This window comes from Lepidochelys kempii, chromosome 1 (assembly GCF_965140285.1).
Source record: "Lepidochelys kempii isolate rLepKem1 chromosome 1, rLepKem1.hap1, whole genome shotgun sequence".
NCBI classification, from domain to species: Eukaryota; Metazoa; Chordata; order Testudines; family Cheloniidae; genus Lepidochelys; species Lepidochelys kempii.
In genome coordinates this window covers 16468702-16489474 of record NC_136380.1, presented here as the reverse complement: position 1 = coordinate 16489474, position 20773 = coordinate 16468702, and the positions used below count along the sequence as shown (strand labels likewise).

The following is a 20773-nucleotide window of genomic DNA, read 5'->3' as shown; positions in this document are numbered from 1 at the left end:
AAACCCTAACGAGGTCAATAGAAGCTGAGGGCAAGCAGCGAGTCAGTACTTCTGCACCCTAACACAGGTACTTCCAAACTCCCATAGACTACAACAAGCCCACTCTCACCTGTGCATCTCTCTTCAGGGCGGGGACCCTGTCCCCACTGTATTTTTCAGAGACTACTTTACAAATGAAACTAAACACACTTCAGAACCTTTCCGTAGCATGTTTCCGGCGGACCGCAGTGCCTCAGCAGGGAGCCACGGCGCGTGCTGGTCCACACAGCTGCATGGCTTGCCTTGCGTTACTGTTTCCGAGAAGGGCGGGATGGAGTGAAGCGCAATCACTAGCAGGGGCTCAGGATAGCAGTGACGGTTCCCAGTGACGATTAGGCTGGGAGGCCGGCTGTGTGCACTGTCCAGTCTGCTGGAGCCCGGGGGTACGGTCACATTTGCTAGAATGTTCCTAGCCTCAAGATTCAGAGTAACTTAGGATTTGTCTACACACCCACTTTTGTCGGTAAAACTTCGGTCAGGAAGGGGCGTGAAAAAACCCACTCGTTGGGGGGTGGTTTCATTAGGCCGGCAGGAGAGCTCTCTCCTGCTGGCAAAGACGGCTACATGGAAGACCTTCCCGTGGTACAGCCATGCCACTGCAAGGTCCATAGTGTAGACATAGCCTAAGTTCCACACTCAGTTTCTATTAATGCTGCTGTCTTCTGACAGCGGCGCTCCTCCTGACACCCTCTGCTGAGTGGTAGCAGGTGTCTGGGGCCCTGCAGGTTGGCTCCCCAGTGGAGAAGTCAGGGACATGCAGTCTGGCTGTGCTCTAGGTGTAATTCGTTTTATTTCCATGTGCGCACACAATTCCTCCCTCCAAGAATCTCAGCCACATGGGTACCTGATTCTGCCTTCAGAATTGACTCTAACCGGAGACCGCGGCAGAGAGCTAGCAAGCCCTTAATCTGCACGGCTCTGACACCCAATGGTCTGAATTAACAGAGGCATGCAAGCTGGTTACTGAAAGCACGAGGTGCAAGATGCCTCCCTCTGCAGCTTCCCACAAGGTAGTGGCTTTTCTAGCAACATCCTCTAGCTCTTCCCCTTAGCCACCTGCAATTCCTCGATCAATAGGGAGAGCAGCTTGGAAAGTTCCCTGAATGGCAGCAGAGTAGCCTCAGGCTCGGAGATCATGTGCAGGAGTGGGGGCTGGGGAGGGCTTGCATCATTTTCGTGAAAGCTTAATAGCAAAAAAAACCTTCTGGGGCAAAAGCCAAGGAGAAACTCAAGCCTCTTTCCTGGATTCCATCAGCACAGCTCACAGAATCCAGCTGCCTGAGCAATGAGAAGGCGGCTCGCTCTATAGCAAAGACACCGCGGTAAACGTTTCCCCTGCAGATCTGAGGCTGGAGACTGCAGTGGGAGGGATGAGAGGAGAAGCTCTCCAATACATGCCCTGCAACAGCTCCAGGGGGCACTTGGAAGAAGAATACTGAATAGCCGTAGTATGGTAGCACACAGATGCCTATCCAGACCAGGGACCTCTTCCACGGGTGCTGAACACACACATGGGGTGAAATCCGATCCCTCCTGAAGCCACTGTCAAAACTCCCATTGACCTTCAGTGGGGCCATGATTTCACCTACAGGGCCCGCCCAAAGAGTTTACAATCTAAAACGATGAGCAACATCAAGGTGAAGGCAAGGGAGACAACCAAATAGCCAGCGTATAATGTTTACACGTGTACAGACACTTTGAAATGTTGTTGTAGCCAAGGCGATCCTTGGATGTTAGCCACACAAGGTGGGGGAGATAATATCTTTGGACCAACTTCTGTGGATAAGAGAGACAAACTTAAATTCCTAACCTTGCTGGACACTAAAAATCATGGTTGTAATAAAGACATGGGATTTATGCCTTATTACAACAATCTGTAACCCACTGACCCCCCTTTTTGTCCTGTGACTACAGGGGTGTAAACAGGCCACTTCACCGTGACTGGTCACATAGAATATGTGGTAACTACTTCTGCTAAACTATCTGATTTTGCATGTAGCTGTGACACTCTGGGTACCTTTCCCAGACCTGAAGAAGAGCTCTGTGCAGCTCAAAAACTTCTCTCTCATTAACAGAAGTTGGTCCCATCAAAGATATTGCCTCACCCTAGTGGACAGAGCACTGGTTGGGACTCAGGAGATCCAGGTTCTAGTCCCAGCTCTGCCACTGACCTACTGGGTGACTCTGTGCCTCAGTTTCCCTATCTGTAATATAGGGATAGAGATACTGACCTCCTTGGTAGAATACTTTGAGATCCGATTAAAAACACTGCGTAAGAACCAGGTATGGTTATTAACAACTTCAACAGGAGCAAGATTAGGCCCCACTTTATGAAGTTTAAATACACACACACACACCCCGTTGTAAGAATTCAGACAGAATCTGGACCTGTAATTAAGAATTTCATCTTTTGCATCAGACAGCAGAAAGTAGTTATTCTCCCCACTAAATCCCAAGGGCTTTGCTGGGGTGACTGACAGGAAGGAAACCCACTGGGGCTTTATGAAAAAACCTGTGAAATCACTTGTGGAGGCTTCCTGACCTTCAGAAGGTTTGCCTTCTGTTAACAAACAAGCGAATGAAAGCTGCAAATGAGGCTGATCTTTGTTTCCACCTGCAAAACAGCCTCATGGATTAAAGTGGCAGCAAAGAAAGAATTTAGGGCCAGATTCCCTTCTTTGCTGAATTTCTGCTCCGCACAGCAGGGTCTGCCCTGGAGCTGCTCTGATTTACACCATCTGGCAGCGATTCCTCTGGATCATCTGCCATCTGAGCATAGCCAAAGTGCAGTATGTTTTGACCACTCCTCCCCACCCCTGATGCACCTGGACCCTCAGGGGGAATTCTCAGCCAGCCAGATCTAGCCACTTTCCAGCTGTCTCCACGTAGTTTGCAGGCAAGATTACGAAATTCAAGGCCCAATTCTTGCAAGCTTCTCTCACATCAGTAAGCCCAACTCATGCAATTAGTACTACTGACTTTCTACTCATGTGAGGAAGGGTTCTAGGATCAGGCCCTAAAGCATATATACTGCCCTGAGAGCTATAACTGGGTCAAAGTTGTCCATGCTCAGACTGAGTTATCAACAATGACATTAGCATTGTTTACTGTCACAGCTGCTGGATTACCTCCCAGTCACATCTGGCTCTAATGCTGTTGATTAGATGACCTCCCAAGACAGAGACCATGGTATGACACCCAGGGATTTCCCATTTCAAACTCCCTCCCTGCAGAAACCACACACACACAATACCTTTCATCTAGCAAGGGGGCCCCTTGGGTCAGCAAAGGACAAAGGCTAAGAGCAAGAACTGTCACAGCTTGGATTCCGAGTCTTCTCCATGAATGCACTACAAGGTGGGTAGAAAGCTGGCTAGATTGTCGGGCTCAACGGGTAGTGATCAATGGCTCCATATCTAGTTGGCAGCCGGTATCAAGTGGAGTGCCCCAAGGGTCGGTCCTGGGTTTTGTTCAATATCTTCATAAATGATCTAGAGGATGGTGTGGATTGCACTCTCAGCAAATTTGCGGATGATACTAAACTGGGAGGAGTGGTAGATACGCTGGAGGGGAGGGATAGGATACAGAAGGACCTAGACAAATTGGAGGATTGGGCCAAAAGAAATCTGATGAGGTTCAATAAGGATAAGTGCAGGGTCCTGCACTTAGGACGGAAGAACCCAATGCACAGCTACAGACTAGGGACCGAATGGCTAGGCAGCAGTTCTGCAGAAAAAGGACCTAGGGGTGACAGTGGACGAGAAGCTGGATATGAGTCAGCAGTGTGCCCTTGTTGCCAAGAAGGCCAATGGCATTTTGGGATGTATAAGTAGGGGCATAGCGAGCAGTGATCGTTCCCCTCTATTCGACATTGGTGAGGCCTCATCTGGAGTACTGTGTCCAGTTTTGGGCCCCACACTACAAGAAGGATGTGGATAAATTGGAGAGAGTCCAGCGAAGGGCAACAAAAATGATTAGGGGTCTGGAACACATGAGTTATGAGGAGAGGCTGAGGGAGCTGGGATTGTTTAGCCTGCAGAAGAGAAGAATGAGGGGGGATTTGATAGCTGCTTTCAACTACCTGAAAGGGGGTTCTAAAGAGGATGGCTCTAGACTGTTCTCAATGGTAGCAGATGACAGAACGAGGAGTAATGGTCTCAAGTTGCAGTGGGGGAGGTTTAGATTGGATATTAGGAAAAACTTTTTCACTAAGAGGGTGGTGAAACACTGGAATGCGTTACCTAGGGAGGTGGTAGAATCTCCTTCCTTAGAGGTTTTTAAGGTCAGGCTTGACAAAGCCCTGGCTGGGATGATTTAATTGGGAATTGGTCCTGCTTTGAGCAGGGGGTTGGACTAGATGACCTTCTGGGGTCCCTTCCAACCCTGATATTCTATGATTCTATGATTCTAAGGGAGGTTTGCAAACACATGAACAGGATAGGAAAGGACGGTAGCTACCCTTCTGATTTCCACAGAGGTATGGGGGCACAGATGCTCAAGAGCAGGTACAGCCAAACTTTGCCCAACTGCAAGCAGCATAAACTTGCCAAACGTCAGACAGCTGAATGTAATAAACATGAAATAGAGCAGATTGCAGTCACCCTCATACTTGATCAGGAGTGTGGTGTGCAATAAGTCACCGGTGTCTTTCGGGTAGATTGCATATTGGAGAAATATTTTCAGAAGAGCTAGAAAAAAAATCCTCCCCTGTAACCCCTTCAGATAACGACCCTTTTCTTTCTTCAGAAGCAGTGACGACTCTATAAACAGTTAGGGCCAAATTGTCAGCGCTGACCTCTGGTTTTATGGCTACAATTACACGCCAGCAAATAGGCAACTATTCACACAATAACGGTTAGACATTTGGATGAAATGTAGGTTATTCTACTGATGAAAAGTGTTATGGAGAGAGATTACTATTTGGTCAGTGACGCTCAACAACTTCCGTTCTCATGACTTGAGAAAAAAATTGGGACCCCCTTTCCCATCCAGCCATAAAGAAAAGGAGGGTAAAACTGGCTTATGATAGCCCCACAGTAAGGTGATCACAACTAATTCACATTGTCCACTTCCCATTTACTTGCTTTCTCCTCCTGGTGGCTCCTGTTGCGTGTTTTGACTGTCTGCTCTTTGGTGCAGTGATCGTCTTCTTATTCTATGAGTGTACATTACTATAGCAAAAGCGCCTGACCCCCACGGGGGCCCCTTGGTGCTATCATAATAGAAATAAACACTAATAACTAAATACTAATCATTAATGTATACATACTATCATAGACCTAATACCCATGCATAGAATATAATACCACAATAGAAATATTAACTAAATCCTAATATATAAATACTGCTATATATATATATACACACACACACACGCATTATGAATAATATATACAAATATATCTTTATTAAAATAAAGAACTACAGACTAATGAACCAGACACTGATAATAACAAAGTACTGTAATGAACAGCATCTGCATGGATTAGTAGGTGCTACATTGTGCCTGCAGAAATGAGGCCTGGTGGGAAAGCTTTGGCGAGCTCTGGAAAGGTCAGTTTCTGTTGTCCGGCCCTGTGTGTGTCATTCCGGTGCAGGTTTAACAGGGTTTTCCACATGCCACGCGACAGCCCAGGGCCCACACTGTTCTAGGGAAGCAAACAAACGAACAGCTGCCTTCTCTGTCAACACCGAAAATGGACAAACACATACAGAGAATGGGCCCAGCTCCCCTGCAGTGAAGAATGAGGAAAGCGAACCTCTTGGGAGACAAATCCTGGCCCTGCCACCCTTATGGCCTCTTTGCAGTGGAACCAGTCTGGCTCTGCTCCGCAGAGGGAGAGCACAGGTGCTCCCCGCAAGTCCCCTGAGCAGCAGCGCACAGTGGGCAGGAAGAGCAAGGCTTGGTAGCCACTCCATTGCCACAGGGGAAGGATTCTTCCTCCGACCCACACGACTTCCTAGCGTTCACCCCGGCAAATCACGCCAGGCGCTGGGAGCTGGATGGGCCCCTCACTGCAGGAGGCAAGCTAACGAGATGGGAAGTCCTTCAACCCCCTTCCTCTCCCAGCGTCGTAACTGGATGTCGGCAGCAGCTGCAATGCAGCATGTGGATGCGTGCTACTGATCATACGCGTAGCATTTCGTCCTGCAAAGCGTTGAACCCCCTGAACCCCCCAGTGACAGCCAAGGCACCCGCCAATGCACAGAACAGGACCCCGAGGCGCTTCTGAAGCAGTATCTCATTAAGGCCGTACAGGCACAGTGCTGCGGGAGGTGCTGTCTTGCAGATGAGACTGAGCTGCTGACTCCTTGTAGTACTAATCCCTGCCTCCTGCAGTTTGGCCAATTACCTTTTGCCTACATCAAACTCCCCCACCACCCCCCACCCAAGCACCCGCGGCATCCCCCGGGCCGCCTTGCCCCTAGATTTAGTCCATATAGTACAAGTCATGGACCGTGAATTTTTGTTTTGACTTTTACTAAAAATACCCGTGACTAAAACAGAGCCTTATTTATGATACGATCTTTAATTGGATGATCACGTACCAGTTTTTCCACAGGACCCCTGCCTCATTTTGTGCACAGAACTGGCCAGCTCTGGATCCTTGGGATTTCCCATGAACGTATTTCATTAGCTAAACACAGATTTATGGGCCAGTGTGATGAATGGAACCATGTCTAGCTAGGGAAGAGGAACACAATAAAAAGGCAATCACAAGCTGCCACCATTGCGAGAAGATTCCCAGTCTAGGTGCCACTCAGGGGAGAACTGAGTCCCACAGAGTTCCTCTGCAAGAGCAGGAAGACAGCAGGGAAGAGCCCTGCACCACCAACTACTGAAGTCAGCTTTTGGAATTGCTTTTCTCAAACCTGCAGTACAGGGAGCAGCCCCCTAATGGAACTATAAGGAGTCACCCACTTTGGCCTGGCACCGTGCCTCAGGAGGTAAGCCCTTCCCTGCCAGAAAGAGGGCCCAGAGCTTCCTCAGCATAGCCCAATTCTTCCCTGGGACCAGCGGTGGCCAGGGGGATATTGTTTGTGGTGAACCTGCTAGGGCTGTTCCTGTAATTCACAGGATCGCCAGAGCAAGCCAATCAGTGTCTGCTGTACTCTTGTGCCCAGATTGATGAAAGGGTGAAGGTGTGTGACCCTTTAAGCACTCCAATGCCAGATGGCATGGAGTTCCCTGAAATGTCCCAGTGAGTCCCAGCTGGCCTGACCAACTCAGTGCACCTCACACACTGATGTCATGGTATTTATCCAAAGGTGGCATGTAATATATAACTGGAAAACTAATAACTCACTGATATCTGTGTGTGGTGTATGTAGAGCTAACCTACACAGACAGGCTGGAAATATGGGACTTAAAACTAGGTACGTCAGGGGAAGTTGATAAATGGGTTTTTCCAGATATAGGGAAGGGGGGCTGACACCTCAAGCCAGGTGTGGCAAGGCCAGTGAGCTACTGGTTTGTATCAGAGATTGCAGGAAGATCATCTGCATTGTAAAAATCACAAGTGGGGGAGAAGCCAGCTTGGCGACTGCTCCCATACAGCACAGCGTCTACACCCAGGAGGTGGAGGGAGCCTTATCTGGGGCTACATTTCAGAAGAATACATTTCAAAGTTTAATGGACTATAAAGAGAGGGGAGAGAACCCTTAAGTTATCCTTCACTTGAGGAGACATAAAACACTCAGTGCTTTGAGGTCTGGGATTGGGTCCTGGCTGAGGACTAGCCAGCCATGCCAGAAGAATGACTATGGTGAGAAAACTTTGAGCAAAGGACTCTAGTTCGTTAAGTTGAGTTTCACTCTTAGTAGTAAATTTTCAATTTTGTGGGTGGCCATTTCTATCTCTATTACCTCTACCTGACATCCTGGAAACCTGGATCCTTTTGCTTATAAATGTGTTCTACTTGTACTATACAACAACTCCATGCAGTGATGGAAGGGGAGACTGTATTAACCCCAGCTGAGCTTACAGGCTGCTGTGTATTGTCTCTTTAAGGCAGCAGTGAACTTGTTACAGTGTTGGGAGTGCTACAGTGAGAGGGGCTGTGCACTGCACAAAGACATTTCAGGGGGAAGAGCTGGGGCTGGAAAGGTTGTTGGGGTCCCTCTGCAAGGAGTAACTGGGCAATGGAAGCCTGGGTGAGACCTCCATGCTCATGTGCAGAGAGCCACAGCAGAACTGTATTCTAGGCACCCTGAGCCCCTTACTGGCCTGGGTAAAGCCCAAAGTATCACAGGGCTGGATATCTCATTGTCATGGAACCATAACACCTGGCGATGGGAGAGACCCACTAGGCCAGCTGGCCAGGCCCTGCCCAAGTGTTCCCTTGAGTCCATTATGTATTTATTTAGATTTAGAGTAATGAAGATGCCTGTCTATGGCTATAGGAACTTGATCATTAATTATACAATAAATACCATTCAATTAAGCCTCAGCATTAAAGTCATCAGCTCCCCAGGAACTCAGCCAGCCGCTTGCTCTGGCCTATCCATCCAGCTATGTTTTTATATAGTGCCCATCACTATAGTGTGGCCACACCCACACACGCTTTAAGATGCTAGACACAGAAAAAAGGCCTATTGGACCAACCAGTCCATTCCCTGGGGCCAGCCCAGGTTTGTCCCCATCGTGCATGTTTTTAGTGCTTGGTACAGACTAGTCTCATAGTGCAGGCTGGAAGCAATGGGGCTCCCGCCAGTTCCCATAGGAAAACTGACTGAAAAGATACCCCAACGCATCCTTAACGTTACACGGGAGCTTCCCATAGAGCAGAGGTCCCCAAACTGTGGGGCGTGCCCTGCAACAGAGGCACGGAGGAACATTCAGGGGGGCACGGCTGGAGCACGGGCCAGCCCCCACGGGGGGTGGGGAGGGAGCACCACCCAGCTCCACTCCTGGCCCCAGTTGCCGGCCCAGCCATCCACCCAAGGCTCAGCTCCCAGACCCGCCCCCTGACCCCAGCTGTGGCCCCAGCCTTGGCCCCCTTTCCATGGCCCTCCGTTCCCAGCTCTGGGGTTGGGGTGTGGACAGGGGTGGGGGAGGGCGAGGAAAAAAGTTTGGGGACCACTGCTATAGAGGTACTGTGCTGGTGTAGCCAGTCCATTTTCAGCAAGGCAGCACGCCCGCTTCGGTGGTGGCCCAGCCCAAAGCTGCCCCTCCTGCCACGCACGGCACACAAAGAATCAATTCAGCCCATACCCTCCCTTTCCACAAAGCCTTTTTATTCCCTCCCCCACTCCCTCCTGGATAAAGGCTCCACTGTCACTCTGGAAAGACAAGCTGGCTTTCTAGAGACTCCCAGCTGGGGCAGAGAGAGGCACCATGGTTGCTCAGAGCAGCTCTGAGAAATCTTGGCAGATAGCTGGTGTGCCCTGCAGGGAGACTAAGGCAGCGCTGGAGCCAGGGGGTTGCTCTGGGAGGACCTAAGGTGTGTTACAGGCTTGGTTAGAAAGGAGTAAAGGAGTGACGGGGTGAGGTTGGGCGTAACGAGCTACAGAGTAAAGCCCCAGCTGGGGGGGGGGAGGGGGGGAGGGAGAGCAGGACCACCCCTCTCCTCCTCCCAACCCCAAGGACGGCTGACCCAGTACGCTGCCCGCACACTGCAGCCCCTGTCACCAAGCAGAGGTGGCCCCGCAGTCCCCCCAGCCAAGAGTCCCAGCTCCCCGGCTCTGCTGGCTCACATGACCTGAGGCAGTGCTGGGTGGGAGCCCAGAGCCAGAGCTCAGCTCCACTCAGGCTACCTCAGCAGCTCCTCACGCACTGCTCCCACCCTCACGGCCTCCCTGCCCCAGGCCTCCAGAAGAGGGAGCTCTAGGTCCCCAGCGGCTCCCCCATGGCTAGCACCCTCTGAGAGGCAGGGTGGGGCTAGACCTCAGATCAATCAGGACACAGATCCATGACCCATCGCCCCCACAGGCAGCATGGGGCCCACCCCCAATACCTCCAGTGTCCAGCCTGCTAGAGCAGGCAGTGCCCGGATTCCCAGAGGTTAATCACCGACGGAAGCTGAAGTGACCGCCTCAGTCAGGCCCTGCATGCAGCACTGGGAACACAGGGAGCACCCCAGGGAGCAAATGCCAGGTGCATCAAACTGTTGGCAGCCGATCGCAGTGCCCTGCATGACCTCCCTCCCAGCCAAAGAGAACGTCGTCAGGTGCATTTCCTTGTGCCGAGGAGACACGGACAGACAGAGACACAGGACCACAGGTCACAGCCCCGTCCTTTCCACGTGCGATCAAGGATGAACTGTGCTGCTGGCCCCCCTCCACCCCGGCAGCATTCACCTCAATTCCCAGCACCCCCACTTCGTCTCTTTGTGTATTTCCGATGCATCCATCTCTGCGGTGTGTAGGCATCTCTGGGGCTATCGCCGCATGCAGAGCAAAGAGGAAAAACAGCACCTGAAGGGGGACCAGCAAGTAACAGAGGTCCAGAGCTACAGAAATCTCTGGGAGACCTTTGGGACAGAGGCTGCTGCAGCTGACAAGCCATTAAATAATGGGTTAGAACTGCGTGATAATCATCCAAAACCAAATAAATAAAACTCAGCCACTAGGATCGTAGCAGCACTTTGCAAACATCAGTTAGTCCCTGAGAGGATTAGCAACAACATCTAGCCCTCCTATAGCTTAGGTCTATTGTTATATTCACTTTACAAACACAGTTGAATTATGGTTACAAGTCACCGTTGAGGGACAAGCCCAAGGTCATGTGCTGAGTTAGTGGCAGAGGAAGGAGCAAACAAACATCTTGAACACCTGCAACTCCAATTGGCTTCAATGAGCCAGAAGGGACTGCCATTGAAGACAATGCCAGAACTCCCACTGACTTCAGAGGAGCAGGACCGGTCCCAACGGGAGCTGCTGGTATCCGGGATGTGGCCTGTAGAAACTCAGGAGTCCCAATTCCCAGATTCCTGTTCCAACACTAAACACACTGTCGTGTCACATGTCCGACAGGTCATGCTTCCCTTCAGACAGCTCCCTTGCTTTGAGCACACACAAGAACAGGGGCTCTTGCAGAGGGCGAAGGTAAAGGAAAGATAATCCAGTGATTAGCAGGCCATCTTGAGAATCAAGGGACCCAGGTTCAGTTCCCTGCTGTGCTACAGACCTCCTCTGTGACCTTGGACAAGTCTCTCTGTGCCTCAGTTTCCCCATCTCTACAATGGGGATAATAGCACAGCCCTACTTCCCAGAATTTGATTTAGTTGGGGATTGATCCTTCTTTGAGCAGGGGGTTGGACTAGATGACCTCCTGAGGTCCCTTCCAACCCTGATAGTCTAGGATTCTATGAATTGGTGGGAGGATCGATACATTAGAGATGAAAAACAACAAGGAGTCCGGTGGCACCTTAAAGACTAACAGATTTATTTGGGCATAAACTTTCATGGGTAATGCATCTGAAGAAATGGGGTTTTTACCCACGAAAGCTTATGCCCAAATAAATCTGTTAGTCTTTAAGGTGCCACCGGACTCCTCATAGTTTTTGTGGATACAGACTAAACACGGCTACCCACCTGATATATTAGAGATGGCGAGGAGCTCAGATACTACGGTAACAGGGTACCTACGGTAGATAGCGTGCTGGGGAGCAGTTACTTGATTTTTAAGGTGTGACCCCAGGGGAGCGGCACAAGGATGTGCACAGGGAGGACATTCAAGCCTCACTTACGTTCGGACGTTTCCACTGGACGCCTTGAACGCGTGACTTGTAGAAGAGGGAGTCGTCATTGGCGGGGAAGAGCGGGTCCTCGAAGAGCACCTTCTGCCGCTGGCAGTGTTTCTTCAGGGCCGAGAAGTCCTGATTCTCGTAGGGCTTCACTGAGGAGAACATCCTTCACCCCAGCCGCTAGGGGACAAAGCAACATGGATGAGACACAGAGCCCTGCCTAGAACCAGGCTCACTCTTCCCGCTCCGTAGTGCCCAGCAAAAACATTCAGATACAGAGAGGAAAAGAGGCCACCTGAATGACAGGAAACAGATGCTTCCACTAGGTTAAAGCTCATCTAACAGGCCACCAAACAGCGTGACGGGATAGATCCCATTTGCCCCCCTCCATGACACCTCAGGTGCTCAGATACCATGGTGACGGGCGCAGTAAAAAACCCAAATAGCGCTATGCCTGCAGCCTCTGATGTCCTAGTGAAATAACGAAGTCCATGTAGGAAGGGTGCAGCCCTTCAAGCAAACCACAGGGAAGATGCTGCCGTGCATGGTTCCAATAAAGAAGCAGGTGCGTACCAGAGTTTACCAGGGCTTTGATGAGCGGGGAAGTTTGCGTTGAGGAAGGACAGCGGCCCCGCACCCCCCATTTATGCCCCAGTGGCAGAGAACCAGCCACACCCACCCACCCGCCCAGCCTCCCACACCCTGTGAGCAAACATGCGCCTCTAAGCCAGGCAATAAGGAACGTTGGTACCCAGCCCAAAAGGCTGGCTCAGCTGCTCCTCTTTCCACCTGGCATGCAGGACCTATGCCCCAAGCTTAGGGCCAGGCAGGGCAGGAGCATTCCACCAGCATTGTTAAAGGCACGGGCTCCCATTGCCCTGTTAGTATGAACTGTAACAAGCTATGCCTGAGCTGTGGGAGCAGCCAGCTCCATCCCTTCAAAGTCAGCAGGAACACCGGAGAAGTCACACGATTGCAATGGGGAAGCGTACGTGGCCCCAGAGGTCTGTGACACAGGACACCCCCCTACCCCTCCAGAGACGTTAGCAAGCAAGAGGATGCTCTACCCTCCCCGCCATCCAAATTCAGACACACACACGCTCCATGACTTCAGTGGCGACGCCAGGTTTAATAGAGATTCTCAGATGTCCCAACCTCTTTTAATTAAAAAGGCCTCCTGGCACAGAGCCATGTCTTTCTCGATTAATTGCGCTCTTTCAACAAGCCGCTGGCATCCTGGGAGCAGGCGTGATTTTATCAACCCAGAGGAGACGAGGAAATCATGTCCCATGTACACCCACGAGATACAGTCGCACCTGAACCTGTCCACGCTAGTTCTCCACCAGCATGGTGGCTCCCACAAACTGCATACCAGCTCCTTTGATTGGCATTCTAGACACCCCCATCTATGCCTGCCTCCCATAGGGTAAGAGAGTGTCCTTACACCGGGCTGTCTGCACCACCTGATAGAATATGCAGCGATCTCGGTGATGGGCACCAATTGAGCCAAGGTATTATTCTGGTAAATAGGCATCGCCCAAAGACATTGGGAATCACTGCTCAATGGCTAGAAAGTTAGAACAAGTAACTGCATAAGGATTGGTGACGAGTGTCCAGGGGACTAGGCGATGGACACATTTGGACATCTGTTTGGAAGCAATTAATTTAGTTAAATGATTAGGATTAGTATGGAGAAAAAAAAACCTGGCTTCTAACCCACCCCCATCCTAACCAGGGTAATTATTCATGACGACTGCTAGGCAAATCTGCCTACTCTTACCTGGGTGAGATGAAAACTCTTAATTTAGGAGACTTCTGCTGAGAGCAAACCAAATATTTTAGTTTGCCTTAGTTATCAATCTGATCAGCAGCAAAAATGCTCATTACTCAGTGCCTAAATGAAACCAAAACAACATCCATGCTGATTGCACTGGATGACACTACCCAGGTTCTGCCACTGTTACGACTCATTTACCGAAATATTCATTTTCTTCTGCTTCATCCCAGTCACTCTCCATGGTCCTGAGTCATCTCAAGTGATGTGGACTCTCCTGGGAGCCAGGAACAGCAAAAGGCTTTGTGGATGGGCAATTCTGTTCTTTACTGCAATGCGACCTGAGAATATAGGGCTTAGATCACGCCTCGAAGTAGCAGGGGTGTGTGTGGAAGTGGTATCAGTATCTCCAGCAGGAGCCTGGGACATTCCAAGGTGCAGCATCTCCTCTGCTCCGAGCCAGCTTTGGTGACTGGTGTGGAGCAAGAAGCCTTGTGCCCACTGGAGAAGGCTGCCGCTGCTAATGGCACGAACCTCAAGCAGACCTTCCGTTCGCTGGGCTAGGCCAATAAATTGAATAGAAAATTTAATTCTATGGATGGGGAGACATGTGGGCTAGTAGACAGGGCACGGGTACTAGACACGGCTAGTAGACAGGGCACGGTAGCTCAGGAGACCTGTATTCTATTCCCAGCTCTGTCACCGACCTGCTACGTGACCTTGGGCAAGTCACTACCTCCATTTCCCCTCCTTCCTTGGTCTGCCTGATCTATTTGGGTGGAATTCACCAGGGTATTTAGACACCTAACACCTACTGATTTCAAATTAATGGGCATTAGGTGCCTAAATACCTTGGTGAAGCCTACCCTTGGATTCTAAATCCCTCTCCAAAGCAGGGATTGTATGTTACTATGGCCAGGTCTACACTACATACTCACATTTGTATAACCACGTCGCTCAAGGGTGTGAAAAATTCACACCCCCAAACAATGCAGTTATACTGCTTTAACCCTCCTGTGTAAATACGCTATGTTGATGAGAGAGCTTCTCCCATCAATACAGCTACTGCCTCTCAGGGAGGTGGATGAACTACTCCGACAGGAGAAGCCCTCTCGGGCGTTTTCACTAAAGCGTTACAGCAGCTCAGCTGCACCGTCGGAGCGCAGTACGTGAAGACAAGCCCTATGTCTTTGTACAGTGCCTCGTGCAATGGAGCCCCAATTAACACTGAGCGTTCCTGTAATAGAAACAACAGCATGCGAACCATTCTGTGGCATTTTGAAGCCATCTAATAGTGAATCTCAGATGTATACCCCTGCTACATAGCATTTTATGGGTTTCTTTGAAAACTGCATAGAAAGATTCTTCTTCTTTATCAAATTCTACAGCACTTTTTGCAGCCTTTGGTCACACTTTATATTAAGAATCCACTGACAAATAGTTTATGAAGGATTAATAAAGGATTAGTAGAGGTTTTAATAAATGGTTAATCAATTGGTACACAATCCAAACAGGTCAATAAGTGACTTTTAACCATCTTCAACACGTTACTTACGTTTGTAGCAAGTGTATAACATCTGATTATTTATTAACCCTTTATAAATAAAACCTTAATATAAAATGTGACCCGTTTTTCTTTTTTAACCAACAGTATTTCTGAACCTTGAGGATATTCAGCTTTTTACTCTTTGTATCCAAACTGATTTCCATTCCCTTGGTGAGAAGCACAGAATCATAGAAGATTCGGGTTGGAAGAGACCTCAGGAGGTCATCTAGTCCAATCCCCTGCTCAAAGCAGGGCCAACACCAACTAAATCATCCCAGCCAGGGCTTTGTCAAGCCAGGCCTTAAAAACCTCTAAGGATGGAGATTCCACCACCTCCCTAGGTAACCCATCCCAGTGCTTCACCACCCTCCCCGTGAAATAGTGTTTCCTAATATCCAATCTTGACCTCCCCACCTGCAACTTGAGACCACTGCTTCTTGTTCTGTCACCTGCCAACACTGAGAACAGCCTAGCTCCATCCTCTTTGGAACCCCCCTTCTTCAGGTAGTTGAAGGCTGCTATCAAATCCCCCCTCATTCTTCTCTTCTGCAGACTAAATAACTCCAATTCCCTCAGCCTCTCCTCCTAAGTCATGTGCCCCAGCCCACTAATAATTTTCGTTGCCCTCCGCTGGGCTCTCTTCAAAGCATATTTCTGAATGTAGCACAGCCAATGATCCAGAAGAGTGGAGGGCAGCAAAATGTTCTTAGATTTGAAATGGGTTCTATGGGTGATCTGAGAAATTGCATGCCAGCCAACCTTGTATCTGTACCTGGCAAACTGCATGAAGTGATCATTAAAACCAGAATAATGAAACACCTGGAAGATCAGGATATGACCAACCTGGTTTCAGCAATGGAGAATAGTGTCTCACTAATCTCTCCAAATTCTTTAAACGTGTCAGTAATGCAGTGGATATAAAGGAGAACCTGACGACAATTGATTTTCCCTTACAAAATACCCCAGATAAGGTCCCGGACAAGAGGCTACTAAAGAAGCTAAGCAGTCATGGATAAGAGACCAAGTACTGTCATGGATCAAAAACTAGCAGACAGTCAAGAGTAGGATTAAATGGTCAATTCCCATCATTACAAAACAGCAGGCCTGAAGGTTCCATACTAAGTCCTGGGTTGTTTAAATGTATTTAACAACAATTGGGAAGGGGGGGGTGAGCAGTGAGGTAGCAAAATTTGCAGATGACACAAAGTTATTTAGTTTAGCCAGGATCCGAGTGGTCTACGAGGAACTTCAGGGAGACCTTCCCAAACTGCGGGAATGGGCAACATTCAGGCAGATGAAACTGAATGCTGATAAATGCCAAGGAGAGAGGGAACTGTAAACCACTTATACAAAAGCTCTAAGAGAAAATATTCTGTCTCACCACATGTGATTAAACCGAGGGGCTCATTGCAGCCATGAACTAAACGGGATTCAAAGAGGGATTGGCTGTTTCTGTGGATAGCAAGGCTATCCAGAGTTACAACTAACAATAAAAACTTTGGAAGGGACATTAAACCTTGTGCTTTGGGTCTGAAGCCAATCTACCCAGAAAGCAGGAATCACGGCAGGGAGCCTCAGAGCCAGGGCCTGCAGATTTGGGCTTGTATTACAGCTCTAAAAATACTGATAGACGTTCGGGCTTGGGCTGGAGCTTGGGCTTTGAATCCACCCCTCTCCCCAGGCTTCAGAGCCTGAGCCCAAATGCTTCCACAGCTACTTTTAGTGCTGCAGAGCAAGCCCAAGCCTGCAGACCCAGGCTCTGACACTCACTGCTGCAGCTCCGGCTTGTCGTGTAGACGTAGCCTGAGGGATTAAATACTCTGAGGGGGCATCTACACAGCAGAACAAAACAACAAAAACCCACCCGGCAGCCGGTGAGTCTCAGAGCCCAGGTCAGCAGGCTGGCGGGGCTATCGCGGCGGGGGTAAGAAGAGCAGTAGAGACTTGCAGGCCGGAGCCCGGGCTCTGAGTTGGGAAGGTCTCAAAGCCCAGGCGTCTACACTGCTATGTTTAGCCCTGCAGTGTGAGCCCCTGGGCCCTCATCAGTTGACCCAGGCTCTCAGACTCACTGCCATAGGGGGGTTTGCTGTGTAGACACACTCTCAGAGATCAGGAGGAGACACACACAGGGGGCAGAGAGAACCCTACTTTAGGGGAGGGTGGGATTAACACCTGTTACTAGCAACCTTCCAGAGACAGGATACAGGACTAACTGGACCTCAGGTCTGCTCCGGTCTGGCAGGAGAAACAATCAAGAAACACCGGTTAAACCAGGTTCTTGTACAAGTCTGAACAAAACACCTGTTTTAGGCACCACCAGCCATCCAAATCCTGCTGCTAAGGGGAAAACAAGCTGGGAATCCCACATCACAGGAGCCTGCACTGTTTGGCTTTTTATACAGTGAGCACACACTTGCACCTGGAAACCAAATGTGTCCCTGTTCCTCAAAGGTCCTGGTCACGGGATTAACCCACTGTCAGGCCAGCAGGCAGAGGAAGGTGGTCTGGTGGTCAGAGCATTAGCCTGGGATTGGGGAGACTTGGGCTTAATTCTCTGTTCTGCCAGTCACTTCCTCTGTGACCTTGGGCAAGTCACTTAGCCCCTCTGAGCTTCACTTGCCCACCTCTGCAACGGGGATACAGTACTTCCCTGCCGCACACGGGTTTTGTGAGAAGTACAATGAGATTGTGAGGCACCCAGATATGGTGGTGATGGGGACCATGCAATTACCTAAGACACACAGACTGAGTGCTGATTTGGACATCATGCTGAGCCTGTCCTCATGTGCAGAGCCTAGGGGAAAATAAACCCTCCAGCCAGACACAAAGCAACCCCCAAAGCAGAGCGCAAAAATCAGCTGCACTGCACTGGGGGTGGATCCTGGAATGTCAGTCAGGGAGAGACTTGAGTCCTGTGGAAATCGTACCCCATGCAGGGATGAGGCCAGGGGGAGAAAGGGGGGCACGTTTGCAGGGCATCCAGTGGAGTCACCGCACAGCCACTAATAGAGCTTCTGCACTGGCTGCCCCTGAGCTCCCCATGTGCCTCTCCCATCCTGCCTCTGCCCTCCTGTCAAGTCCCTCCTGGATAGTGACTTGGGGACAGTCGGTGCTCCATGGTGCACAAAGGACTCTCTCCCTCCCTGCAGCTGGCAATCCAGCACCAGTTCCACTGTCCTTAAGGATACCCAAAGACTCTCCCACTGGCCCTAAAATCCTGCCATGGGTGTCAGCACCCACACACAAGCACCACGGAGATGCCCAGCTGGGGCAGCTTTTAAAAATTAAAACGGCTTGACATCAACCAGCATGACGACACCGGACACGTCAGTCACTCAGAAAAATAATGGGGCAAATAATCAAGCAAGCAATTTGCAAACATCTAGAAGATAATAAGGTGATAAGTAACAGTAAGCACGGATTTGTCAAAAACAAATCATGTCAAACCAGCCTGATAGCTTTCTTTGCCAGGGTAACAAGCCATTGGGGGGGGGGGGGGGATATCTTCACTTTTGTACGACTTTTGATACTGTCCTGCGTGACCTTCTCATAAACAAAACCAGAGAAATGCAACCTGTTAGGATATAGATATTCAGGCCTGCCTGTAAAGGCCTGTACTTTAAGAATGTAGGTATATGTTTATCATTTAGCTATTAATAGAGGTATACAAGAAAGAATCTGTGTAAGGGCCTTCTCTCACAGTGACAGTCTGAGACCCTGTTCTTAGGCCAATGCCTTTGGCTAAGCAGCAGGGGCAGCCATAAGCTGGGAAGCGACCGGTCACATCCTCACATTCCAAACTAGTCAATATGGGGCTGTTAGGAAGGTGATCCGACCTATCACCTCCAGAGAAAGGGAAGAGCCTAGAAGATGTAAAAGGACATTTAGGTTGATAGTTTTCTGTCTGGTAAGAACTCACTTATCAATAGACACAGCTGGGAAACCCTTATGTCTTTTTAGATGTAGCTGTGAAATCCTCACTTCTGTATTGTCTTGTCATTATAGTTCCCACTTTGCTATTGTTTATTTGCATGGTCTCTGTCTGGTTCTGTGATTGTTTCTGTCTGCTGTATAATTAATTTTGCTGGATGTAAACTAATTAAGATGGTGGGATATAATTGGTTAGCTAATCATGTTACAATATGTTAGGATTGGTTAGGTAAATTTCAGTAGAACGATTGGTTAAGGTATAGCTAAGAATATTACTATATAAATTAGGGGCAAACAGGAGGTAAGTTTCAGAGTAGCAGCTGTGTTAGTCTGTAGTCACAAAAAGAAAAAGGAGGACTTGTGGCACCTTAGAGACTAACAAATTTATTTGAGCATAAGCTTTCGTGAGCTACAGCTCACTTCATTGGATGCATTCAGTGGAAAATACAGTGGGGAGATTTATATACATAGAGAACATGAAACAATGGGTGTTACCATACACACTGTAACAAGAGTAATCAGGTAAGGTGAGCTATTACCAGCAGGAGAGCGGGGGGGGGGGGGAAGGGGAACTATTTCCCCAATATATTTCCTCCCCACTGTTCCTCAGAAGTTCTTGTCAACTGCTGGAAATGGCCCACCTTGATTATCACTACAAAAGGTGTCTCCTCCCCGCCCCCACTCCTCCCCGCCCCCCTGCTCTCCTGCTGGTAATAGCTCACCTTACCTGATCACTCTCTGTGCCACACCCTGTACAGTTTGGAACACCTTTTGGGTGACTCATCACAGTCTGGCATGGACAATACAACAGAGTGATACATTTTGAGAGAGGAAACCACATGGTCTCGTGGTCAACGCACAGCCTGGGAATCAAGGAGACCTGGGTTCTGTGCTCTGCAGTTCACTTCCTTTCAGAGAGGAACTTCACTTATCCCTGCTTCAGTTTCCCCAAGAGACTAATATAAAACTCACCCACTACCTTGAAGTGCTGTGAGAGTAAAGGCATGAGGGTTTGGAAAGTACTTTCATATCCTTTAGATGGAAAGTGCCAAACTTTGTTTTAAGAAAAGGAGGACTTGTGGCACCTTAGAGACTAACCAATTTATTTGAGCATAAGCTTTCGTGAGCTACAGCTCACTTCATCAGATGCATAAAGTGGAAAATACAGTGAGGAGATTTATATACATACACAGACCATGAAAAAATGGGTGTTTATCATACATATTGAAAGGAGAGTGATCACTTAAGATGAGCTATTACCAACAGGAGAGTGGGGTGGGGGGAGAGAAAACCTTTTGAAGTGATAATCAAGGTGGGCCATTTCCAGCACATTTCCAGGAGTTTACAAGAACATCTGAGGAACAGTGGGGGGGGGGGAGGAATAAACAAGGGGAAATAGTTTTACTTTGTATAATGACTCGACCACTCCCAGTCTCTATTCAAGCCTAAGTTAATTGTATCCAATTTGCAGATTAATTCCAATTCAGCAGTCTCTCATTGGAGTCTGTTTTCAAAGTTTTTTTGTTGAAGAATAGTCCCTTTTAGATCAGAAATCGAGTGACCAGAGTGTTTTAACTGTGCACTGTTCCGTGACCAGACTTACAACTGGTGAATTCCTTCGACTTCAGGGCCTTAATGCTAACGAGGCATTTGCTCTCTTGACCTCAGTGGGAACAGGACTGGGCACTTATGCTGTAAGCCCCTTGGGACAGCAGCTCCCTGTATTTATTGTACAGTGCTCTTTATGCATGGTTATTTGTCCAGCATCATCTGAGCACATGCAGAGCAGAGCTGGGG

At 49.1% G+C, this 20773-nt stretch overlaps 1 protein-coding gene across 7 annotated transcripts in view; it reads right to left on the bottom strand.

The window, feature by feature from the left end:
• Positions 1-20773, bottom strand: part of CAPN5 (calpain 5) — a 148062-nt gene that overhangs the window by 87523 nt on the left and 39766 nt on the right. For all 7 annotated transcript variants that reach the window (XM_073335229.2, XM_073335252.2, XM_073335258.2 and 4 more), the window contains one exon: positions 11730-11906. In XM_073335229.2, coding sequence (XP_073191330.2) covers positions 11730-11891 — 162 coding nt within the window. In that variant the 5' untranslated portion in view covers positions 11892-11906. The remainder of the gene's footprint in view (positions 1-11729; positions 11907-20773) is intronic.